We start from the raw sequence: 26,930 nt of genomic DNA on the forward strand, positions 1-26,930 counted from the left end.
CCTACATCCATTTAGTTACTTATATTGAACAAACCAATACCTTTTAAACACAATAATTGATATCCATGCAGTTTTGAAGTCAACTTCAAACAAAATCCTCTTATGCTCTTCTCAAAACATAATCAAAGCGTTATGATTGATTGAATTGATAAAGCTGTCAAATGGGAAATATCATGAACACTGTAGTCCACTATTCACAGAGAATGCCTAATGGCATAACGGTTCAGTATTCGCTGCCGCCTGTATGTAAGTAATATGTACAAGTCCCATGATGCCAACACAGCATTAGCACGTATCTCTCCACATACATGGAAGTGGTATCTCTACATACATGGGAGTGATATCTATATAATACAGCACATATCAAGAAAGCACCAGGCTTCGTTTGAACATTCAAGCAATATTTACACAAGAATGTACTTTCATACGTTCTTATTTATTGAAGGGTCTGTCTACCATAACAGTACCCTTCATGTCCTGACAAAATCATACATTTCATCTGACCATCACAGAATATTAATAAATAGATAAATAAATAAATAAATAAGATTGATGTCTTAAAGCAGTAACGAAAACAGAGCATTCTTTTCATAGCAAGCTATTTACAACTGCCCCCTGTAGGTCAGTAAATGAGAAACACATTTACATTTCGGCCACTATTTTCCATAGTACACAGAAGGGCTTATCCCTATTATTTCGAAGGACGAAAAGATAGACAGTATACTTATGCTTGAGCCTAGTACCAGGTATGTATACTATAGGATATGTTTCATTAGGTGTTCACCGTACACAGGGGGATACGCGACCGTGGTACCTGGAGGAAAGTGTACGACATTCTGAAATTGTTTTGCTTCATTGAAAATTCGTGAATATAATGTTGTGCTCGGTCAGCATATATACCGAATGACTTATTTCCACCGAATGACTGGAAATAAACACGCTCCATTTCCAATGAGTGTTCAAAAGGATTAAAATTTACTCCCAATAAGTTAAAAAGTAATATCCACCTGTGTGATGATACAGAGTTTGTCTAGCATGAAATTACCACACTAGTTATATTCTGAGAAAATCTTTCTGCATGAGCAGTGAGATCTCTATTTTACCAGAAGGACAAAAACTATGGCTTCAAAGGTATCAGTCCTTTGAACCTCACATCTAATTACTCGCTATTCATGGTAAGTGGAAAGAAAGATGGCGGCCCAGGATACTACAATCCAGCGTAGATTGAGAAAGGCTGCATAAGTTATAACTAACACTGTGGGTCCCTTCAGGACAACGGCATTAGGCCATAAAGGGGCTAACAACTTCCACTGCGGAGTTAACGCAGCTCCAAGGAACGCACGTTTCACAAAATATAAGCCCCACCAAGGCTTCACGACTCTCAAGGGTACGTCAAGGTCAAACACACCATCCACGAAACAGCATGGCTCAAAGGCGCAAGGGTCATGCGCAGTACCTGTTATCTCGCGAAACATAAGGGAAATGTCATAAACTTTTTCTAAAGTCATAAACCTTCTGTTCAAGGACCATTGCTTTACATTTGATTAGTCATACCATGTGTGTACAAGTTGTCGCAGAGCCAGTACTATAATCCCTGTAGTTGATACTTACATCCACCAGTATTACATAGCTGTCACAAATTCCTTCACCTAAAGCTAATTGTAATAACAAATGCCTTCGCTTTCAGCCTTTCAGCATTGTTATCTCTACAGACATTCGTTAACGCGTTCAAAACTCCTCTCCGTTTTTGAATGGATATCAAGTACCCTATAGCTACAGCTATTGTGTTTTGCATAACTTTAGATGCTTCGCTTGGATGGCGTGTCGTCTTCAATATCCTTACACAGCACACCTGCCTTCGCCGCCATAACTGCAAATTAAAAGACATATGATTATTGTTGTATATGTATAGGATATAAGCTGTATATTAAAAAAAAATGGGGTCGTGTTGCGTAACGGCAGGGTTTTTGATAGGGTTTGTGTCAGGGTTTTCGACCCAGAACGAAGTGGTCCCGGGTTCGAATCCCCTGACGCCACCGATGTTTTACACCACTTTCCTCACTCCAACCAGGTGTAGACAAGGTTATTGTACGTGACACTGTTAATATAAGTTATAAAAACTTGAGTTCAGTGTCATGTCGTCCTTGTCTGCCCAAAGGCAAAAAAAAACAACAACAAGAAAACAACGACTATAATTTCATAAATGCGTTCTGTTTTTCACATATGTCTGAATATAGTAAGAATACAATGACTACAACAGTTATGAGTCCAACGTTGGCCATGCTTTGTGAACTAGTGACAAATAATAATGGCTCGAGTTTTGTGTTCTCTGCAAATGTTTATGTGACAAACCTTGTCGAGCGGGGATAAACTGTACGTAGTTGGAGGGGAACAGGCCTATCCTGCCCCTCAGGTAACCCAGGCACCAGCCGCCATCTTCCCCCTCCAGCACCTCGATGACGTCATCGGGCTCTAGACTGAGTTCATTCTCCTCCCGCGGGCCATAGGCATAGAGAGCTTTGGCGTATCTTCTTTCTAGGAAGAACACAGGTAAAGTAAGGTCAGTAAATTTGTCCCCGTTTAGTGTGATCAAACGGATATTCTTTGGGTGAATGAAACTGACATCAATCAATGCATTACGCAAGCCAACCAACCAACCAACCAACCAACCAACCAACCAACCAACCAACCAACCAACCAACCAACCAACCGACCAACCAACCGACCAACCAACCAACCAACCAACCAACCGACCAACCAACCACATACCATATTGTAAAATGATACTAAAATACACACTGATAAAGTACCTTTGAATTTTTGACTTGCAGATTTCCTCATCGTTTCAATGCCTGCATATCCCGACTTCTGATTTGTAGGTTTCTCTGTAACACAACAACAAAATCGGATGAAACGTTATGAAATATATTACGTGTGCTACAGTCACCTTGTGAGTAGCTTGTGTCATTTTCGATCAGGACGATAGGTGGCGCACCTGCATTCTCGCAAAAAGTACACGAACTGCAAGAAGTATGACATCATTATATATATATATATACAGCGAGAGAGAGAGAGGAAGAAAGAGAAAGGGCGCGTAAGAGAAGGAGAAAAAAGCTAACAAAAGTATATGAAATGCAAAAATCACTGTATTGTCATATATTTATAGAGAGAAAGAGAGGGATAGAGGGAGAGAGAGAGAGGGGGAGTGAAAGAAATAGAAGAAGAAAGCGGGCGAGAAGGAGAAATAACAAAAGTACACGAACTGCATAAGTGCATAAAGAGAGGGAGAGAAACATGCAGGGATCTCTAGAAAGAGAGAGAGCTGAAAAGAAGGACACACACCTGGCAGAGACGCATAAGGCGGAGGTTCCCTGTCTTCCTCCATCTCCATCTTTCCCTCCATCCTTCCCTGGTCTCTGCGCCCGATGTTGTAGTAGAACGCGAACTTCTTCTTCTCCTTCTGACTTCTCCTCCTCTTGATGAACCACACCACCAAGAGTACGCAGATGACGAGCCAGAGGCCTCCCGCAGTGGCGCCGACAATCACGGCAACGATGGCTGAACTCAGCTTCTTTCGAGCGGCTAGGAAATAGGACACCAAAGACACAATGTCATTGCCTGTTCATCACCAACGAACCACATGTTGTAATGATCTACAGCTGGAATAAAGACAGAAAGGACCAATCAGCACCAAGGACAGGGTGTTTGTAACTACTGCTTGCATAACGACAGAAATGACCAATCAGCACCAAGGACAGGGTGGTTGCATGCAATTGTGACTACAGCTGGAAAAACGACAGAAATGATCAATCAGCACCAAGGACAGGGTTGTTGTAAGTACAGCCATGCACTCAAGCTGACCTGTATCGGAAAAATCTGTGTGATACATTGGAAGGGATTTTGTGGATGTGGTAAATATAGAAGAAGAAGACGATCAATGAAGACAGTCCTTTTCAAAGGACATATGCGAATAGCATCTTATACCAAGGAGGTTATAACCTCCAAGTATTACCAAATACCTCGTATGGACAGTCGCATTGTCCTGGCGTCACTCTTGCCGATCCCGTTGGAAGCCGTACACTTGTACTCCCCGGTGTCGTTGAGCTTGACCCTGGACAGCACCAGGGAACTGGCGCGGACATCTTTGGACACGGGCTGGGACCGGGCGGCTGACTTGAGCCGGCCGCCATCTTTGACCCACGTGATGTTGGGAGGGGGGTTGCCATCAGCCACACACTGCAGAGTGATGGGGTCCGCCTCAGTCGCCGAGGTGGAGTCAGTGAAACTGATGATCGAGGCAGGGACTAGGGGAAGGAAAACAAATACAATTGACTGAACAGCCAAATCAATATATACAAAAAATAAAGATTTACAGGTGTAGAAGATCATGCAACACTTTCCCACAACATATCAAATAATTCGCACCATCAACGTTCAAGAAACACCTCAAGGACAGGCTGAAAACACAAACGTACACAAAAAGACCCTTGCAGTATTGGTGGTAGCATGACGACCAAATCTACATATATCTAAATGTTGACTCTGAACTCTGAGCTCCATTCTTCTTTTTCAAATCTTTCAAATCTTTTATTTCTTTGATCCAACATGACTGAAGTACATATAATTCATTCAGATACATGCACTTCTGAATTGCGTAGATCTTACATATAACATTATGTACACAATATAACATAACAACAAACTATGACGCAGACTGCAGTTGACTGTTGTACAAACGGATGGTATAGTGGAGGAAAGAGTTGTGCAGTCTGTTCGTCCTGCCTAAGGGGACACTGATTGCGCCAGAGTTCCTTAGAGACCTTCCAGTGGCCTCTGACCCAACATCTGGTACCAGATCATGCAACGGATGGTCTGATTTGAGCATGCGCTTGAACAATTTGAGAGCAGCAAGCTCACGTCTCCCCTTCAAAGTTGGAAGGGTTGGAAGACTCCTCCTTCCACCAAGAGATATGATTCTTAAGGCTCTCCTCTGAACCCTCTCCATTGCCAGTTCTTGTTGTTTGCTGCAGCCGACCAGGAGTACATGACCATACTCAAGCACAGGCCTGACCAGGGCTGTATACACTTGAAGAAGGTCGGACACGCTCATGCCTTGTTTGGTGAGGAGTCTAAGGTAATGAAGTCTCCGCGAGGCCTTGGTTACCATTGAGTTCGCTTGCTCACTGAAAGTGAGATCTTTATCCAGAATGAACCCAAGTCCCTTAGCCGAGTCAACAACCGGCACTGGTTCTCCCCCAAGGGTCAATGCAGGTGGCACAGGAACCCGCTTGCAAAAACATATTTGGAGCAGCTGGCTCTTCATGCCGTTCAGTAGCATCCTCTGTTCACTAGCCCAAGAGTCAAGGTGGGACGACTCCTCAGCGACTGACCTGTCCTCGTCCGCCTTAAGTGCTAAAAGTGTCCTGGACAAGGTCACATCGTCGGCATAGCCAACGTTCAACGTTCATTTTTAACAATGTTGTTGATAGTCTGGATCAGTATAGGCTGCGAGTGCTCGAAGTGTTATTGTAGACTGAGCTAATGTTAATGTATTAATAGGTTGGGTAATGCAATGTGTTTGTAATTACTATGACTCCAGGAAAAACTAGACTTAGTGTAGTATGTGTCTAGACTTAATACTCACTAGGGGAGATCTGTTAAAGAAACAAATAAACTTAACAAGAGTGCCTGAGGGTTTTCATGTAGAAGATGGAAGATGTGATTATTTTTTTTCACACATATTATCCACACTTCATGGTATTCTTTTTGTTACCGAACGTTAACACTTTTCTCTATTAAGTGTACTAAACTTTGTCTCAGTTGGTAACGTCGGTGAAGGCTAGACATCCAGGTAATAGATGCATAATACAAAAGTTATTCATCATCATACGTTATCAAAATCATCTAGTAGCTATGTGATTATCGACGTATCTAGTAGCTAGGTTGCAACCAACCGTGACAAACACGTAATAAAAAAGTTACTCAAGCAACCGAATAAGTTTTGTAAACTGTCAAACGTTTCAGATGGCATCCGCTATATATTTTGTCAGCGGCCCAAGATAGCGGATACTATCTGAAACGTCAGGCTGTCTGACTGAAACCTTATTCAGGTGCTTGCGTAACTTCTGAATTGTGTGTTTGTCACGGTTGGTTGCAGCTTAACCAAAATACATCACCTCTGGATATTTTCTCTCCGGTAAACCTATAAAACACTGCTGACATAACGAAGCAGAAGACATTCAATTTGTCATAGATAGTGGCCAATTATACCTCCACCAGGGCGGTTACCTCGTTGCGATCGCGCTGCGACTTGAAATTTGACTGAGAGCTCAACGATCAAAAACTAATCATTTTATGCTTTGTGTGTTTTGTTGTCTTTTCAGTCATACTTGTACATTTTGAATGATATTCCAATTATTAAGTCAAGTTAGACCAATCCAATTCAAGTCGCAGCGAGACCCGCGACGCGTTGGCGACCTCGCTGCGTCCTAGATTGAATTTGAGTTAGCCTTGACTTTACATGAATACCATGCAAACGTACAAGTATGACTAAAAAGAAAAAAAAAGATCACGCAAAGCGTAAAAAGATTCGCTTTTTATCGATGAAATTTGTTTAACGCGGTGTCAAATCGCTGGGTCGCAGCAAGTCGCCAACGTGTCGCGGGTCCAGTGAGATTAGGGGCTTTACTCACAAAGAACGTCCAGTCTGATATTTGCAGCGGCCGGCTTGACCGGATGGTTAGCGATGCACGTGTACCTTCCCGCGTCGGCCCTCATGACGTGACGAATCAGCAGGGAGGGTGAGTCGAGGTTCCCGCCGGAGTACTTGCTCTGCTCGGCGATGCCGTCCACGGGGATGCCGTCCTTCTCCCAGCGGAGGAAGGTGACGGCGGGGATGGCGTTGGTGACGAGGCACGTCAGGGTCACCGTTTCACCCCACTCGGCCACGTACGGGTTGGACGGGCCCACTTCTATTGTTGGAGGAACTACGGAGATAAACACATGTAATATGAGATATCGAAACAGGTAGTTCCGCTTAAAAAATCGCTAGGGGGCGCAAATCTTGAGATACGTCAGGGTCACCGTTTCACCCCACTCGGTCTCGTACGGGTGAGACGATCCCACTTCTATTGTTGGAGGAAGTACGGAGATGAACACGTGTAAAACGATATGTAAGAACGGGAAGTTTCGCTGCAGTACTTTAGAAAGTCGCTAGGGGGCACAAATCTATTTATATTGAGGTACGTCAGGGTCACCGTTTCACCCCACTCTGCCACGTACGGGTTGGACGGACCCACTTCTATTGTTGGAGGAACTACGGAGATGAACACATGTAAAACGATATGTAAGAACGGGAAGTTTCACTGCAGTACTTTAGAAAGTCGCTAGGGGGCACAAATCTAATTATATTGAGGTACGTCAATGTCACCGTTTCACCCCACTCTGCCACGTATGGGTTAGACGGGCCCACCTCTATTGTTGAAGGAACTACGGAGATAAAACATGATGTCAGAACAGGAAGTTTCGCTGCAGTACCTTAGAAAGTTGCATGGCGGTCCAATCTAATCATCGACAACTACCCAAATATGGAATATCAATACAATCCATTCAGGCCTTCTTGAGTTATGCTGTTCTTCCACATACATAATATGTATTACATACATACAAACATAGTATTACATACATACACACGCACACACACAGACACAAAGACACACGCACACACACACACACACACACAAACACACACGAACACACATACAATTCAGTAATGAGGAAAGTCTCAATGCATGAGAATGCGCTCTACAATTACAGAACCGTTCACACTGAACTAATAAGGTACCGGGCTAGATTTATTAAATATAATGAACTAAAAACTCCAAAAGAGAGCGCGAAAAATGAAACAGAATAGTTTACATTGAACTAACAAAGTATCGACCTAGATCTATAAAGACAGCGAAATACAAATCTCAAAGAAATATAAAAAAGAAAGGCAACACAAGAAATGGAAGACATAATCATGAAAGACGAACCATTACTATATTCTCCCCACGTACCATACTTAACGCGTATGTCTAGAAACCAACTACACTTTCAGACAGAGACCTTATCAGTACTGTAAGCTGTCCGTGAAAAAGCGATAGTCCTTACTCTCACTTTCAGATACTGTACTAGTAATACTTTCACAGCCTTTAATAACAAACAGCAACTTATTGCATTGTAGTAGAACACCTGCGGCTATAATAACGTCGGACGTCATCATACTTTGTAAGAAATTATGCCCCTCAGATGTTTTGAAATGCTTATTGGTTATGCTTAGTCTCTTTAGTTGGGGAACCCTGGGGCAATACGTGAAGGAAATTAAAACTAGACCGCAAAGTTCGGCTACATGCTTTATTGTCGCCTGACTTAGATGATGAAAAGACTATAATTACCATCAGTAGAGTGATGCTACTTTCTTGCAATATGTACCCCAAGGGAGGATCTAACGCCTGTATTTGACAAAGCAATCCACGGGACAGATATGATTGGGTTTGTACAAAATGCTCAATCACTTTCGACAGGAAAGTTAACTTTTAAGATTATCCGTTAGCTTGAGGAATTATTTTTGTGGTTAATTAATTCTAGGACAATGATATCTTCTCATAATCGTCTATTTACTCTTCACGTTATAGATTACATGGATAAATTTGCGCGCTAATGACATAGAAATGATAGCTGAGACAGTTTGATTTGTTTTTGAATGGGCTCGCAGTGGGATGTGATATACAGCTAATTACGCTATAATTACATAACATAACATTTTGCTGTGAGCTCTTATATATACCGGTGTTGGGAATTTCTTATCAATTTGAATCATATTTCATTTATGTTTATAATTATCTGTCGAAGATGTGTTGGTGAATATATTGTGGATTTGCAAAATCATGGACGTAAGTGCGTAGCTAGAAACGCTACTAAAGCCAGAAACAAAAATTAAATATCACAGTAAGACCATTCATGTACAGATCTATATCTAACATGGAACACTTTGCCAGTTGACATATAATAAACAACTAAGAGCAAGTTTCGGCAGGAGTATTTTTCAGCTACATATCAACTTGAATAGCCTGTAAATAGCTTTCAATATAATTTTCATATATTAATTTGTTACTGTTAATCTGGTAATTGTTTTGTAAATTATGTCTACGAAGACTTCTTCTTCTATCCCTTAGTCCAACTATCAAGTTGACCGTTGGGGCATCTCAGAAGATCTGGCAACCAGTTTTCTCCACCCTTCCCGGTTTCTGTTTTTCTTAGTGTTTCAATTAGTGTCATGCCTTCCATTCTCTGTGATATTATCCTTTCATCTTTAATTTTCCGTGTTCTACCTCTCTTTCTTCCTTTCTAGGTACTGACAAATCTATGTTAGCTAAGGCCACAGCAAGTAATTTTTATGGATGACATCAGCGCGCTCATTAATTTTCACCTGATTTCGAACTAAAAAACAAGAAATTTCATTGCCCTCCGACGGTGGTCAACATGTCAAAAATGGGCAAATATGTCGTAAACGTTGATAGTCTAAGGTGTTTCATTGCATATGAATACCCAGTGTAGTTCCTGCCCATGATGGTATGACAAGCTGTTTTTCTGCGATTGTTCTAGTTAATTCAGCTGTATACATATTTTCAAGAACAGTTTAATGTTGACAGTCTAAGCTGTTTCATCGCATATGAATACCCAGTGTAGTTGCTTCAGATGATGGTACAACAATGTCTTTTCTGCATTTGTTGTAGTTAGTCTATTGAGATGTATACTTATACACATCTACAAGGACATGTTTACTGTTGAATCAAGGAGGTTTTATATTATATATGAAACCTCATTGGTTGAATACAGGAATAAAAGACCTGTTGGTCATGATATCATATTTTGAAATATTTGAAAATATAGGAATCTTGTTATTTGCCAGCCTTGTCTTTTTTCGCCCTATCTCATTAATTTTGGAGTCTGCGGAGGATGTCATCCATAAAATTTACTTGCTGTGGCCTAATGGACTAAATGAAGTATCCAAATATCGTGGAAGGGGTTGGGTGGGGGGGGGGGGCTCACCGACGTTAAACGCCATTGTCCTTCACGCTGTTTGCAGTGGGGCGAGGAGGGTACGGATGTAAACTCTACAACCGCCATGAAATTAGAAACCAATTGGATTATGCCATGCGCCACGTTCACAATCTCCTGTGTGCGGAAGAGAAAACCTACGAGGTCCTCTCAGTGGTAAATATTACCGCACGGGCATTGTACACGGCGGAAGAATCTGACAAATCACGTTAGGATCACCGCAAGGTGCACTGATCGCATTAGCTACAAGTAGTGCAGCCCTGTTGTGGGTTTACTCGGTTCATATCCTAAACCATTCATAAATTTGGCTTTATTATATTTCATTCTGCGTCCTTTTATTCCCATGTCTACTTGTTAATCTCCCCGTAGGTGTGTGTGGGTGGGAAAAGGTATACATTAAATGCAAAGTGGACTTTTGTCGGCGTGTCGTTAAGCCGGCGTCACAATTCATGCGAGCATCGGCCGATTTTGTAGATCGCCGGAAGCTCGCCGAATTTCAAATTCGCCCGAGCGTCGACCGTATTTTTCACTGAAAACCTGCCCCGTCACAAATTGAACAGAGCTCGGGCGACGTCCGTCGAACGCTAATAATCATGAATCCCACATAAGACGGTACCATCTCTTGGACACGGACGAAGTCAGGATCAAATGGCCTGGTAACAATCTCAAATTTGGACCAACTTTACTTTCTGAGTTGTGGCAAATCTGTAGGGCACAAGTGAAGTAGGTGGGCACACTGAAAATAATCACATAAAGAGGAATTTTGTTATAGACCAATCAAAATACAAGTGCAGGAGCCACAAAGTCAACAGATCAGTCGTTTAACCCCGATCCAAAAATGTTCACCAAATAGAAATCGACCGAAGCTCGGGCGAACGCCGTCCGAGCTTCGACCGACCGTTGACAAGCCTATCGACGCCCTGCCGACGCCTGGGCGTGCCTCGGCAGACAAACATAGATCTATAATGACTCAGTGGACTTTCAACTAGTCATTTTGTGGAGAAAAAACTCAGGAAGTGAAGTCAAACCTCAAAAGTCAAGCCCCAGTTCATTAATATACAAATTGAAACAAGAAGCATTGTCTTCGGTGTCAACATTTTATTTATAATTTTTTTTTGAATGAAAATTTAACTTTGCATTGAATTGTCTTTTATTAGAAAAGTTTGGCAGCATTCTTCGACAAGTTGAAATTAGTATTAGTTAATATTACAGTATCATTTATCATCTTATGTTATAAACCAAACTGTCGTTTCCTTTTATCTATAAACAAGAAGGAGTTCGGCCGAGGCCCGTCCAAGCTCCCATCAACACCTGCACAACGCTCGCCCGAAGCACGCCTTACTTTTCATGAGTCGGCCGGAACACTGACGACGGTCGTCCGATTATTGTTCAAGGCCCGTGCGAGGCTCGCACGAGGCCGAAGAGTTCGGGCGACCTCCGACCGATCAAAAATCGGGTCTAAAATCCTCGGATGCCCGCCCGAATATTGGCCGAGCGCTGGGCGTTGCTCGGGCGAGCTACGGGCAAACTGTTGACGAGCTGTGCGAGTTCAAAAATCGTCGCCGAGGCCTCGCTGAATTTAAGCGCAGCTTCCAGTGACACGCGAACGTCGGCCGAGCTCCGAAAATTCGCCCGAAGCCCGTAGAATCGGCAGGACGTCGGTCGTACTTCGCCCGAAAATCGCCATTTGGAGCTCGCCGACAAGTCGGCCGAGCTAATTTCTTGATTTGTGACGGGGGCTTTAGAGCGTACACCTGTAGGGAAGACTTGAGCGGATCTCCATAATCCATTAATATCTTAACGAGAAAACTAGTGGGGAACCTTAACAGGAAATCCCCCTTTGACCAAGCCGACACGATCTGAAATTAGATTTGCCGTAAGAAGTGGTACCCAATTCGGTTGGCGTCGTCAAGTGTTAGTCGGCCCGTGGTTTGTTTAAATGGGCCACGGGCTATAGAATTTTGTCATTTTTCACATGGGCTATTTCCATCAATAATGCATAGCAACACGACTTGTAACACAGGCCTAATTATAGAGCAACCCTCCTGCAAATTCTCCATCGCGTCTCGCTTGGCTGTTACAAGACTCCCTGTATGATTAATTTAAAAGCGACTAGGGGACTGGGGACTCGTGGAGTGACAAAGGTGAGGTTCTTTTTTAGAAAATGGATAAAGCGTCGCCAACCAGCATACAAATAGTTCCCTTCTGGGACGGAAAATTGAAGAGAAATGAATAACTGGTGTTATAGTAATGCAGAGGAAATTCCAAGGACAAAAGGGATGCATGGACAACACTTTATTGCTCTTATAGGATAAAAATGCAATATAGAAAAGTGGTCTGCAAGGACTTAAGTAGTTATTCCACAGGGGTAAAGCAGTCTAACTGCCGGGTCTACTGCTAGTATCTAAGCCAGACATCAATTCTGGCCATTTCGATGAATTTGTTTCACAACTTGTTTTGAACACAATGATCCGCATTCTTTCCTTACACGTTTTACGGATATTCTCTAGTTAGAGGTACTGTGCTTGTATTTTACTCTTCTGAATGCTGTGTAATATTTTGAAATATTTGTCGATTCAGGATTTAAAGACGTTTTGATATGATTTTAGACTCTTTACGTAGAATTCATATTTTGCCCTACCGTGCCTGTCAATTTAGTGCAGTATAAATCCTAAAAAAACGTTAGAAGTTCTGGATATTTGTCTGATATTGACGATGCTAAAACGTTAGAAGTTGTGCAACGCTGCTCCACAACAAATCTCGTTAAGCCTCAATGTCGAACCCCTCCATATAGATTACAAGCACTGAAATAATCTGTACTGTACTGTACTATATTATGTATTTTATAATTGTATTGCTGATCTCTGTGATTTTAATAAGTCGTTCTTCTTGAAAATAATGAATATCTTAAATCAATTTTGTGTAAATTAGTTATAATTCAGACTGTTATCTTGAATGTCTGCAAAATGCTAATAAAGATCTTTTGGAACGATGTTGACGTTGCTAAAACGTTAGAAGTTGTGCATTTTAGTACGATTTTGACGTGATTTCTACAACGTTTCTTTTGCGTCAAGGGAACCGAGTCACGTTTAAAAAACATGAGTTAGAGGTTGGTTACTTGAGCATACTTCGAAATTACATAGAAGAAAATTGCATTGGACATTCCTTTTGGTACGGCCTTCACATCGATAGAAAGAAACCGCAAATGACGTCTGTGCCATTTTGCACATCGCTGAACCATTTGGTCATGACATTTCCCTGGATGTGGAAACAACGCTTCCATGAGATGGCCTACCTGGACACGCGTCATTAAGTATGCGGTTTTCTCCGCAGGGCTGTAGGGCCACCTTAATTACCCGCACTGAACGTCAACATCCACATTTGCTCGGCGCCCATGGGATTGCCATGCCAGGTCGCATCTATATCATAACCCCTTTGGTACGGCACATTCTCCAACTGTCTCAATTTCAGGGAAACTTTCAAATGACTCTTAGACACTCAAAGTTTCTTGCCAGGATTGATAGTATCATATGGACATTACTTATAAAAATATTTTAGCTCTTTTTTTATTCTACCTATTGTGTATTATTTTTCACCCCTCTTGGCACATTGAAAGTTTCTCTAACGGTCTAAATTTCAGGGAAACTTCCAAATGACCCTTAGGTCCTAGCAGCTTCTTTGCCTTCAACATTGATGGTAAGATTATGGATAACTTCTATTAATCTCTCAGTTATTTTTTCTTCTAATTATTATGTAATTTTCATTGTAGTATCTATCATTTGCCATTGAATGCGCGGTCTACTTTTGTATCATTGATTTCTGTGGCTTTTTGGTTTTTGTATTGTTTACTTGTATTTGAATCGTAATAAAAAGAAGAAACGGCATGGCCGCACAAGGATTTTGTATCTCTTATTTTTTGTAGCTTTGTGAAATAAATGGTGCAATGGTCAGAAGTGTATGTTAGACTACGGGCTATGTATCGATTGCTTTTAAGGGAGAGAGACGGAAACAGATATTCCTTGATAAGTGCTGGTATGAAAGTGTTTCCCTCTCTAATGTAGTTTCACGATATCGCGGGATTTCACCAATCGAAGTTTAGGATACTGTTCCTGTCATCATGTTTACTGCAAAGACAGTCTTTTAAAAACATAGGGGTCCTTCATCAATCAAGACCCCAATTCCACCACACGGCTATCGCGTTGAGACCTCACTGCGACCAAAAGCTCTCCTCTCACTGGACCCGCGACACGCTGGCGGCGTCGCTGTGGCCAATCGAATTGACAAAGCACTCAACGAATTTCATCGACCAAAAACGAATCTTTTAAAGCTTTTTGTGTTTTGTTGGCGTTTTGGTCATAGTTTTACGTTTTTAATGATATTCCTATTATAAAGTCAAGGGTAACACAAATCCAGTTTAGGACGCAGCGATGCCGCCAGCGTGCCATGGGTCCAGTGAGAGGGGGGCTTAAACTGGACTTTTGTAACAATTGGCTTCATAGTTGGAATATCATGCAAAAGACAAAGGCATAACTGGAACCACAACATAACCTACAAAGAGTAAAAAAGATTTCTTCTGTATCTATGAATCTATGTATCTTTCAAATTTCAGATCGCAGCGAGGCCGCAGCGACGTCGCCGCTCTAGTGGAAGGTGGTTATAAGTCAGCATACGTTACTTCTTAGAACCATTGCCAGAAAAGGTAGATTCTTCTGGGGAATGCTGTGTAGCAAGTTGAATTTTTTTCTTAATTTCGCATTTTGTATTTTCCTTAAATACAAAAGGAGTAAATATATATGTTTTTTATTTATGTGAAATTCATTAAATCTGATATGACAACAAAACTATTACCACGTACAAAGGGTATAATTATAATGTACATGATAACAACAATAATAAACATTGACCAAGGTTTGACATCCAGGTATTAAGATATGTTAAAAAATATGTAAAAAATTCAAGCAACTGGATAAGATTTTTAAATAATCAGTGTGACTGTGATTGTTTTTGGCACGACATAGCGACTATTTCAAAATCTTATCAGGTTGCTTGAGTAACTGTCATTTGGAATAATGATAAACATGTACAGCAACCGTAACGTACGAGTCATAACACACGTAAGTAAAATGTCCCTTTATGTCAACCTGCTTAAAACCCCTATCACACTTGTGCGTATATACAAGTCCGCATGAGTTGCGTATTAACAAGTTTTTGGTTTAGGTTAAGTTTGCGGCCGAAGAAGTCATTTCTTTGGTTTGATAACTAGGCTGCACAACGGTAGGTCAAAGTAGAAAACATCTTCTTCCCTGCAAACTTACATAAACCAAAAAAAATGTTCATGCGCACCTCATACGCCCTTGAATATACGCACAAGTGTGACAGTACCTTAAACGCGAATTTGAAGACCGAAACTACCTAAGATATTATAACAAATTGCCAGGGCGGGATTGAATAATAGCTGTACTCTAACAATAGAGGACGTTTAAAGTAAGATAGGTGATCATCTCTACGTACTTGAACGTAACCACGCCCTAACCCAATCTACCATAACCGTAATCTTTTAAACACGACGGTAGTAACCGACACCATTACGACACGAGGTGCGACATGAATCCTGATTGAAGTTACGCTCTAAGCTTTTTATCTAACCGCTCCCCATTACCAGGCTTCCATAGCCTCCAGGCTTCTTTGTCAAAAGTTAGCAAGACGTTCAAGATTAAAAGAAGCGAGATACTAGAGACAAGCGTTATTCGTCTTTAGTTGTACAGTAATGACTCCATTGTTTGAAATATCTAGATAAGGATAAAGGATAATTATGATGTCCTTGAAAGAACATCTAAGTTATTTGAAAGACACGAAGTTGAATTTAGAGTTAATAGTTGGAAATCAAGAGAAGCGAGGTAGTGGAGGCAAGCGTTAGTTGTATAATAAAACTCACATTTTCATAATATCTAAATAGACTACTTGTGAGTGTTGCCCTTGGGAGAGTACCTAACTTGTTTGAAAGACACGGAGTTGAATTTAGAGTTAAGAGTTGAAGAGTTAAATAAGCGAGGCATGCGTTAGTTGTTTGATAAAAACAGTTTGTATTATATCTAAATGGCGTACTAGAAAGTGTTGTCCTTGGAAGAACATCTAACTTGTTAGAGTTAAGAGTTGAAAATCAAAAGATGCGAGGTAGCTGAGGCAAGCGTTAGCTGAATAGTAAAAACTCAAATTTTCATAATATCTAAATGGGATACTAGAACGTGTTGTCCTTGGAAGAGCATCTAACTTGTTTGAAAGACACGGAGTTGAATTTAGAGTTATTCATGATATCCCACGGCCTCTTATAGAACGCCGATGGCTTTTTACAGCGCTAAGAGCTTTTGTTTCTCCCTTCAAATGGTCGACAGTATTGACCTTGAAAGCTTTTATGTCTGGACCTTTGGAGTGTCCCGTTACTTTGCGAAGCGCAGATGATAGATGGATGGTTAGCCTAGCGCACATTGAGCTACTCTCCATACCCTTGCATCTTCTGTTCTCTTACAAGATGTTTTTCTGCACTCTCTGTTGTTAGACGCTGATTTAATGTACATTGTAAGCACCAGAGGCCGGGTATGGTCAGCTTGAGAGGTGCCATTAGTATGATGTATATGTCAGATCCGCAGACATGTATTCTTCTTTATATAATACACCGCCGCAAAGCGTCTTAGTGCACTCGTATTTCATATGAGAGACCTTCCCAAGCATGCAATTGCTATTGATAGTCAAACCGAGGTAAAGAAATATCTAAAGTTTATGTTTTTCCCCCCTGGGTCCTGTAATTATGATTTTAGGGAAAGCACTGCGCTTATATGCCATGCTATTATATGCCATGCAATTTTTAACATATGTCATTTTCACGGTAGCGTCCGAATGAATACATACTTTCAATATTACCATACCGGCCCTTTTTTTCTAAAATGCACGTTGAAAGAAAAATATAGGTATTTTCCTCCAGTAACGTTACATATATGTACAAATGAATTGTAAAAAAAAGGAGATCATTTGACACGGTAAGATTATCTATAAGTACATTTTATATTCTGGGGATCTGCCATATGATTTATAGAATTGGTAATTTTTTTTTCACCGTCAACTAGATTTTGAAAGAAGTATTAGCCCTTTAAAATTATACCAGAATTTTCACAAAGGTACATCACTATTTGTATCACATCAACATCGGCAAAAAACGTAGTCACAGAATGAATCATTTTTGTGTTTTGAGATGGTGCCAATAGAAGCTTACTCTCTCACGAAAGCTCACTTTCCTTTTTGAAAATCGCGTTTACTATTCTATCGATCTTACAAGACGTTACTCCCCTCTTGAGACCAGATGTAATCCTCTGGTAGTTTTTGCGGTTACGCTACATCATCTTTCTGGGGGAGCCCACTAACTTATTCATCTAGTCTTTTATTCCACAATGAAAATAAAAACTATCGTAAATTACTGACAGTAATTTCATATGACACAATCGAATATGTAAATTGTACGTTCGAAAGCATGCACTAAGTCGGACAGTGAGTACAAATTCAATATCATCTATATTATGAATTGGTAATTACGTTCAATTCCTTGTCATAGAAACATGTATACAAACTACTTACCAAATATGTACTGAGATAATAACATACCCATAAGTGCCTATTGGGAATGGCTACTAGTTGATTGTATTGTAAGCCGCTGTTAATAATTCATCGAGCTTTTACCTTCATTGTGGTAAAATTGAGTCGAATATAGTTTATTCCTTATAGTCCTTTTTGAGTGATTGCCATCCGTTTCGTTATCATTTAGATTGCTATTTAATTCTCATGTTTCCAAAATTATCCGGCTACTGCAATCATAGTAGATGTGGGAATGGATGTAGTTATGTAAAAATGATGTTAAACCTTTCATGATAGCATCTAGTTTGTGTTTTTACCCTTTACTTACATCGTATTGACACATTGTATATCCACACGTTTTATGCAGTGTATCTAAGTGTATACCTGTAAAAGACAGACATGTAGGCGGATTTAGGCAGCCTTCTATCGTAACATGTGCTGACAACGTCATTTATCACTGTCGTAACGCCGTCTACGTGTATGACGTACGGTAACGATTTGGAACAGGGACACTGTAGCACCATGTTGCTGCTTTATAGGTTTTCTTTAGCCTTAAAGTTTGTTTATATAACTTATACTAACACATTTTCCACAAGGGTACACAATTCCACCACCCTGAATAGATACGTCCAAACAAATATGTATCTAAACTGTGCAAACCTGGGGGGTGCTGCACTAGAGATCTCTCAATTGTTCGCAATTTTTCGTTTAACATCTACTAACACAATTCCACCAGGGTACACAATTCCGCCACCCTGATCTACGTCAAAACAGATCTTCCATCCAAACGTCCCTAAGTGTAATGTACATATATGTATCTAAACTGTGCATACCTGGGGGGTGCTGCACTACAGATCTCTCAAACCAACTGTGTTTCAAAATGGCGTTTTTTAACCCGGCGGATTGATGTGAATAGAGGTTTACATCTATATTTCATCATAGAACCAAATACAGTACCACAAAAGTAAAAGTAAAGATATATATCATCAACTTGTTACAACGTGGTAGCAGTAGACTATTAAGTAAGTAAGTGAGCATGTTTTAAAAAGTTGTTGCATTTCATTTTTCCAATTTTATGCTTTATGTTTTCATAAATCTTTTTTATCTTAAGTTAAAACATTTTAATAACAGCTTTGAATATATTGGCAGCATAAAATTGCATGCGCCAAAATCGATTTCATTTTAAAGTTAGATTGGAATGCATGTTTTTACTGCATATAGACCACTAAATATCCGATTAGTTTTAATGAAATGAAAAATTGTAATCCTGTACGCTCAGAGAATATTCACAAATGTATTCTATCAAGCCTTTGAAAAGTACCCATGTGAGGCATAAAAACTTGGCTGTCGTGTTCAATGATAAGATATAGTCCTGATTACATACAAATTGTTGGTTAGGTTCAGCAGAGGGAGAACGTCTTGTACCATTTTCTGTTGATTGATAGTAAAGGAAATAAAAAAGAAATAAAAATATGCGAACAGATAGAAGGCAATACGCCGGACCTAGAGGAAAAGCATAAATATTAACTGGTTGGTTAATAGAGTATTTAGTCTATCTAAAAAAACCAACTACATTCTAGAAGGAGACAACCCTTATTTGACCCTAGAAATAGTGTTGTTAGTGATAAATAGGCATATATATCAAAGAATGTTTTATCTTAGAAATAGTAGTACATGTATACGTGATACGTAAACATGTAAACTTATACGTAGGATAATTCTTTTGTGTCCACTTGTTTGTTTGTTTGCATGTATACATGTAGTTGTAGAAGACCTTACAAAAGTCGCTGTACTTTTGTTGTGTCAAGAAGATTGTTGTTGTAAAAGGCAAATGAAACTTACCCATAACATTGAGTGTGATGAAGCCTTCCTCTGTGCCTATGTCCTCTATCAGAAGCGACAGTACGTAGGTCCCCGCATCAGAAAGGTCGGTGGAGTCAATCCGCAGCGAGGCCTTGTCAGTAAGACTGACTCGGTTCTTGTAGTCCCCGAATGCGTTAACGGTTCCAGTGTTAGGGTCATACGACATGATGGTGTTTCTCCTCTTTTCATTATCGCTGGCCAGCTTGCTCCACGTGATGGAAATCACCGGCAGTTCCGTGGAGTAGTCGGCGGGAAGGACGGAGGGGTCGCCGACGACGGTGTTGACATCGTCCGGTAGAGCCAAGCCGATTTGGCTCTGCGAATTGACCGTTTCTGCAAACACAACGTAAATAACATTAAATATTACAATTGGACTCTTACAGTACAATACATAATACCATAAAATCCAAGTACAAAATTCCATCATTACATTGCAGCAAAGGAAGACATTTACAGATTTAAAAACTTGTGAAAGTACAAAACATCAAAACCGCTCCTTAGTGGAATAAGAGTCTCAAAATGTATGCATAACATTTAGTTGAGATTTACAAGCCGACATGTATAATGCATTCTGTTTCACGTCAAAGTTTCAGAAAAGCCTGTTGACACAAAAGTTTCAGATTTATAGCTGAACGTATGCTCGCTGCCTTGCCTCGTATCCTTAGTCGCACTGTCTAGTTAAGTACATCCTCATTTATCTATCAAATTACGATGAGATTGGTCAGTGCGTTAGATTATACTCCCTGGAAGTATAACTACCCAATATTTATGTATCCTGTATGCCTTCGTTCTGAGGTATACTACCACTGTGCACCGGCCAAAACTCTATATGCATATCTCCATTAAACGCTCTGATATATATCTTTTTGTATAGACAGAACATATCTTGTCTTGATAAACATGACTTAAAAGCCTGAGATTAAAGGCCTTTCATTTTCGTGTTGTACCATCTTCCTGCAGTATCTGCGACTGTATGGGAATTGTAATAATTCACCTACTTTATGACAACCGTGCGTTTGCAATTTATTTTCTGGTAGAACTAGCCTATCGAGACCCTGTGTCAGTGGACAATAAATTCAGCCTATTATTTCCGGTGCACTGAAGTTCGGGTTTCGATGAACGTCTTAAATTTGGCAGAGGAAATCAACAAAGAAGCAGAAGACGAAATAAAGTGGTAAATTTATATGGCAAACAGCGTAGTTGTTACTGTGTTTTGAGGAAAAACAAGAAACGCGTTATTTTGTAGAAGCTATATGATATCACACTAATGAAGTAAAACCATCATCATGATGAATTGAAATATCTTCTAAAAATACAAGTTTGATCTAATTAGATGGATTAACGTGCATGTCCCATGTTGACTAACACCACGATGAGATATGTGTATATAAAACTGAAACGAGCTGAAGAAAATGTAAATCATATTTTGATATGTTGATGAAGGTTAGACATCCAGGTAATAAGATACGCCAAAAATAATTACTCAAGCAACTGGATAAGATTTTGAAACAGTCAGACGTTTCAGACAGTATCCACTGTCCTTCGTCAGTGACTAACGATAGGACTGAGAACACCAGGTTTTATACCAAAACTCTGAATAGATATGTTAATGAGGTTAAGACAATTTAGGATGTCTTGAAGTAGTCTTTAAAAAGGTTAATTCAAGACAAAGTTTTATGCCAATATGATATGACAGTGTAGTTTTCCTGCATTTTCAGGAAGTATGAAAAAGCTATATTTTGTAGCTGTATGGTATTATTGAAGCAAAATCATCATCATCATGATTTAAAATGTCTTTTAAGTTTTATTTACGATGGGGTAACTTGTATGTTCCAGGTTGACTAGCACCACGATGAGTCTTCTGAATACAAAACTGACACCAGCTTTGGAAAACGTGTATCGTTCCTTGATCTGCTTATTATTATTAGAAGTAGGTAGAACATAGAATAGTTTTCTTCATTTTTTTTTCTGTTATTACAATGCACAATTGTATTACTTATAATGCATTTAGCCCGGAAGGGCATGAACATGCAATAAACATGAATGAATGAATGCATGAATGAATTATCATTTTGATGATTTTAAAACGTCTTCGAAGTTTAATTTACGATGGGATAACTTGTATGTTCCAGGTTGACTAGCACCACGATGTGTCTTCTGAATACAAAACTGACATGAGCTTTGGAAAATGTATATCGTTTCTTGATCTGCTTACAGCAAAAAGGGCGCATGGTCACGACAACCATACATCAGCATTGCCCTCCCTTAGGCTTGTATTGAACGCCCGTTACAATTGTTGCAGAGCCAGCATTTTTCCCCTGCTACAACTCACTCCGTTATCGTACCCGTGAGTTCTATAGGCGCCGTATGTTCACACGATCCCAGAATTACATGTGATCAATAATGAATGCGAGCAGAAAATAGTGAGCGGTTCTCTCGTCAATCATTTGCGAAAATACCATGTAGTATGTCATGTTTTTTTTAAAGCATTTAAAGGAAGAAAATAACGATCACGTCATTAATCATGTTGGCGTACAGTCAAGCACAAAATTACAGTCCTTCCTATACGTCCTCTTAGGACTGCCCTGCAATAATTATGATAGCCTAGTATGCGGGAGGTAGAAAACAGGTAATGCTTAGACAGTTGCTGTCGCAGTGTGTATATTAGCCTACAATTTGCGCGTCGACGGCTAAATCTTAGGCAATAAAACTTAGATGTTTTGCGGGAACAGGGCGTGATTCAAATTGTCCTCTTGACAACTGGCACACAGGCTGACAGAAGCCCTGGGGAACGCCAGTATTTCAAATTCTACCTGAGTTTAGTCAGTCTTTTTTTGTGCTGATGACAACTCAAACCACAAGCCAGTTAGCGCAGACATAAATCAAGCACCAAAGCGTCATAAAATCGTTACATGTAGCCGTCCGCCCGCAAATTAGCTCTTCTCGCAAAAATCCAATATTAGGAGTTCCGCTTGAGGGTTTGGGGTCTCGTTGCGTGTAATTCCCGCCCGTGTTGCTGCATAGAGCTGAACAGTGCAAGTTAAGCCCCGGGAATATGTCTTCTGCGGGGAACACACATGACTGCAGTTCGACAAAGGCGCCCAAAATAAGTAGATATTATCAGACCTATTTTCATCAATCTTTCATATCGCAAACAGGGCGTATTGAATACCACATTCATCGGAGGGCGCCCCCGTCGACTTAACCGCCTCTCTCGTTAATTGTTAAACGCTAACATATCAAAGTGAGGAGGGATTTGACGATGTAATCCTTTTTCCCCAGAATAATAAGCGTTCTACCTGGAAACCCATAAGCTCCACGGGTTCACAACCCCATGTTTGGAGTATAGATAGACATCAATAAAATGTTGGCGAAGGGGTGGCACCCATTGTACTTCGGACAGGCCTGCTTCAAAATTCTAATAATTTTTCTGATTATACAAAGAAAAACTTGCAAGTATTATGGCCAGGGGGTGATACGTCAATGTCTGAAAGTACATGTACTATTTGATGGCACGATAACAGGCCAATTCTGCATTGTTGTTGAGGATAAATTTCAGGTGCAAAAAGAGTACACTTGTTCCAGCGTAACGTCCATTTAGATACTTTTCGCTGACTTTGAGGTGTGTTCGGTCCGAACTATCCTAACAATACGAAAGGCCCGTTTTTCATCTATCAGTTGAAACCAGGCAAAGTTGCACCGATACGTGTGGACACAATTTTCCGATAAGTTCTACTTTTTTGTTAGAGATAGCACTTGATTTAATGTCTGGGCTGGTCGACGAAGATGAGTTGCTACCCTTAGAGATTGTAACCTCCCAACACATCCATCAACTCATCCTATCTCCTGCTGGAGTTTCCAAAGAGCCTTCCCCTTTCTTACGGCTGACGTTTGACGTATTGACTGCTGGCAATCCGTCTTTTCCCTCGCGTTAACTCATTCTAAATGTAAATTAAAGTTTGACCGTCTTTGTTACATGTGTCGATCTGGATAGCAGCAAACTCAGCGAAGGTGTGTAAGTAAGCAAGTGGTTTCATAACAGGCTCATTTGTTCATCGAATTAGTTAAAGTTTTGCACAAAGGTAAAGATACATATTTCAAAATACCATATTCCAAACCATTCGATGAAAAAACGAGCCTGTTATAAAGCAACTTGTATATTGTAGAACCAGGCATTGACCGCACATATAAATGACCGAATGTGGCTAAACCGTGGTGTTTTGAATCGAGCCATGGAGAGGAGCTAAAAAAGATCACAAATGACCAGTGGACGGTGGAAAATGGTTTGGAGTCTCAATCCGAGCCTGGGTAGCACCACACGTATGCATAGTAGATCCAGGGATTGACCACACATAGAAAGGCCGAATGTGGCTAAACCGTGGTGTTTTGAATCGAGCCATAGAGGAGCTAAAAAAAGATCATAAATGACCAGTAGACGATGAAAAATGGTTCAGAGATTCAACCCGAGCCTTGATACCAGCACACACATGCAATGTAGATCCAGGCATTGACCACACATAGAAATGACCGAATGTGGCTAAACCTTGGTGTTTTGAATCGAGCCATGGAGGAGCTAAAAAAAAGATCACGAATGACCAGTGGACGGTGGAAAACGGTTTAGATTCTCAACCCAAGCCTGTATAGCACCACATACATGCATTGTAGATCCAGGTATTGCCCACACATAGAAATGACCGAATGTGGCTGAACCTTGGTGTTTTGAATCGATCCATGGAGGAGCTAAAAAGATCACGAATGACCAGTGGACGGTGGAAAATGGTCTAGAGTATCAACCCGAGCCTGGATACCAGCACACACATGCATTCTAGATCCACACATCGACCACACATAGAAATGGCCGAATGTGGTCACCTTGGTGTTTTGAGTCGAGCCATGGAGGAGTTAAAAAGATCACGAATGACCAGTGGACGGTGGAAAATGGTTTAGAGTCTCAACCCGGGCCTGTGATCCCCTTCCCTCCCTCAGGAGACCCCTATGTACACAGGAAGCAGGTGTTAAATGGCCTGCTGTAGCTACACTGGTATAAAATCGAAATTGAAGTGACCTTTGCCTGAAAGGTTCCACTGGGGCGAAGCGCGACACCAGTTCGACCGAGAAATAAAACAAGGCTAGCATTCTTTAATAGACACGTCTCTCGTACCGCCTTGTGCATTTTACGGCTTGTCAGCAGATTTTTTTTTGTATAGTGGTTGAATTTTTGACCTAACAAAACAGAACATGGGTCGACCTCAACAAGAGACAATGGTTAAGTAGTGCACGGCGGAAGGCGTGGTCCGGGTTAACTGTTTATCACAGGCACCTTGCGATTCGGTCACAGTTAATAGCTCCAAGGACACAGTAAATATACAGTATTGCAGTTTTTGTTCCAAATTTGGTTTCCATTCTCCATCGAACAATATTCTACCTCGCTATTTTAGAAATTCAACTCAGGACAATGGCCTGTACTGCAACAATATCGTGCTACAAACATAGTTAAACTGGGCGTTGTGAATGCCTAAATAAACGACTAAATTGATATTGAGTAGACAGATTAGGTCGAATTTACAGGTAATTGCATTATGTGCATTTCCAATCAGCGAAAGTAGGTCTAGTATCGGAAACAGTTCACCCAAAACGTGTCACTCGATACTCGAAGTGACAAAATAGAACTTATCATAACCATATGCTACATTTGTAAGTACCTCAAGACATTTCCACTCACCGGTGTTTGTAGCAAGTATCCACAGTACTAAGACAAGCGTGGACGACGTCTTCATCTTGAGTCTTGTCTTGCTGTAGTCTTAGACGATAGTCCGTACGGCTGAGGGCTGCAGTAGTGTGATTCTCCTTCGCAGTTCCGTCGACGCCGCCCACAATCGGCTGCCTACGATGAATGACCACCTGCGATGATCAAATTTCGACAAAAAATCATCCCCCTACTTCACGGAATAACATTAGACCCAGAACGGCGATGGCGTGTTTCAAACGACCCCACCTGGCTCGGAGAGATATCCAACCCGAGCCACCCTCCGCTATGAAACGTCCCTAATGGTCACGTTTTAAATAAAGGGGACTTTTCCGTGGATTTTCTCTCGGCCGGCCCGATCTTCAAGATATGCAAATGAGGGTATCCCTCACGCCGCTTCTTTTACAACCGAATTGCAGACGACAATCCTCATGCATGTTTCAGGAGCAAAAATGGGGCCTGGGTTCTCACTTATTCTTGAGCAGATGACAATCAGAATTGTTCAGGAAACATGACGTTTTGATAGATCCCTTGGGGCTCATTTTCGTCTCGCAATAAGTATAATGGACGCCTAAACCACTACAAGTTCCACGTAACGTAATTTTCAAACACGACAGAGCAAGGCTTTACTCTAAAAAACAGGGGCGGCCTTCTCGTTACTTTACGTGTGATGCTTTGACAAGAAAGATAGAGGGTGGCCTATTTCGTCGCTATCGCCTCAGGCCAGCATCTTCAAAAACGTATTCTGAAGATAACGTACATGAAGATATTCTTATTGAGATGCATTTATGAGCCCCGTCGGGCCTCCATCTGATTGTAGCAACCACATTCAAACCGCCCGCTGTTAAACGCGCACTCTGGAGATTTTTGTATTGACAAGAATATTATATATAACCACAGGAGTACAGGTCTTCATACAAATTTTTACACGAGTGTCGGGTAGTCCTAATGAACACATTAATTTCATTTCATAGCGATGACATAGACGTGAGTAATCATGTGGTGTTAGGTGATGAAACATGATCATTAATATGCGTACCGACTTCTGTAATGCAGTTAATTAGTCTCCCTATTATCCGTCATCCAAGTTACAATGATGTAAGGTGGGAATAGACATTAGTCTCAAATGTAATTGAGGGATTGAAAGACTAAAAGCATTACGTGAAGCTAAGCGAGAAGTAAGAGTTCGGATCATTATTTATTTCAATTACGGATCAGGTTGTAGCTCCATATTGAATAAATAATAGCCGGGGGTGTTGTGGTACTTAGGAAATGGGAAACGATATGTTGAGTGGTAAGTGAATTAGTGTTGGGTCATAGCGAGGAGAAAGCCCCTGGTCAGAGTCATGCTAAAGTCGACCCGGGGAAAATGCAGCCTGGCTTATAGAGAAAGGCGTGTACAAATAATAGTACACTGTTGGATTAGCAAGAAGGTAATGTTTTCCGGTGAGTGTGTGTGTGTGTGTGTGTGTGTGTGTGTGTGTGTGCGTGTGTGCGTGTGTGTGTGTGTGTGTGTGCGTGCGTGAATACGATAACGCGTATGTTGGTAGGTCTCGATGAGCCCTCGAAATTATTAGATTTTGGCCCCCTAGCTGCT

The 26,930-nt window shown here is 40.8% G+C and overlaps 1 protein-coding gene across 1 annotated transcript; it reads right to left on the bottom strand.

Annotated features, from left to right (window-relative positions):
- Nucleotides 1–1,773: 1,773 nt before the first annotated feature.
- Nucleotides 1,774–25,766, bottom strand: LOC136442977 (protein amalgam-like). The gene is made up of 9 exons (XM_066440022.1): nucleotides 25,310–25,766; nucleotides 19,567–19,920; nucleotides 7,265–7,315; nucleotides 6,693–6,986; nucleotides 4,020–4,304; nucleotides 3,343–3,582; nucleotides 2,811–2,885; nucleotides 2,353–2,535; nucleotides 1,774–1,870 (listed from the first exon to the last, which is right to left on the bottom strand). Exons 1-9 carry the CDS (start codon nucleotides 25,362–25,364, stop codon nucleotides 1,800–1,802), a joined length of 1,608 nt encoding a protein of 535 aa, XP_066296119.1. The 5' UTR covers nucleotides 25,365–25,766; the 3' UTR covers nucleotides 1,774–1,799.
- Nucleotides 25,767–26,930: the final 1,164 nt, after the last annotated feature.

This window comes from Branchiostoma lanceolatum, chromosome 10 (genome assembly GCF_035083965.1).
Source record: "Branchiostoma lanceolatum isolate klBraLanc5 chromosome 10, klBraLanc5.hap2, whole genome shotgun sequence".
NCBI classification, from domain to species: domain Eukaryota; kingdom Metazoa; phylum Chordata; class Leptocardii; order Amphioxiformes; family Branchiostomatidae; genus Branchiostoma; species Branchiostoma lanceolatum.

Coding starts and splice junctions, on each gene's coding strand:
- LOC136442977 (XM_066440022.1), bottom strand. CDS start 25,364: ATGAAGACGTCGTCCACGCTTGTCTTAGTACTGTGGATACTTGCTACA. Junction 7,316..19,566: donor CATCACACTCAATGTTATGG/GTAAGTTTCATT, acceptor TCATCTCCGTAG/TTCCTCCAACAATAGAAGTG. Junction 2,536..2,810: donor TGCAAGTCAAAAATTCAAAG/GTACTTTATCAG, acceptor TGTTCTTCCTAG/AAAGAAGATACGCCAAAGCT.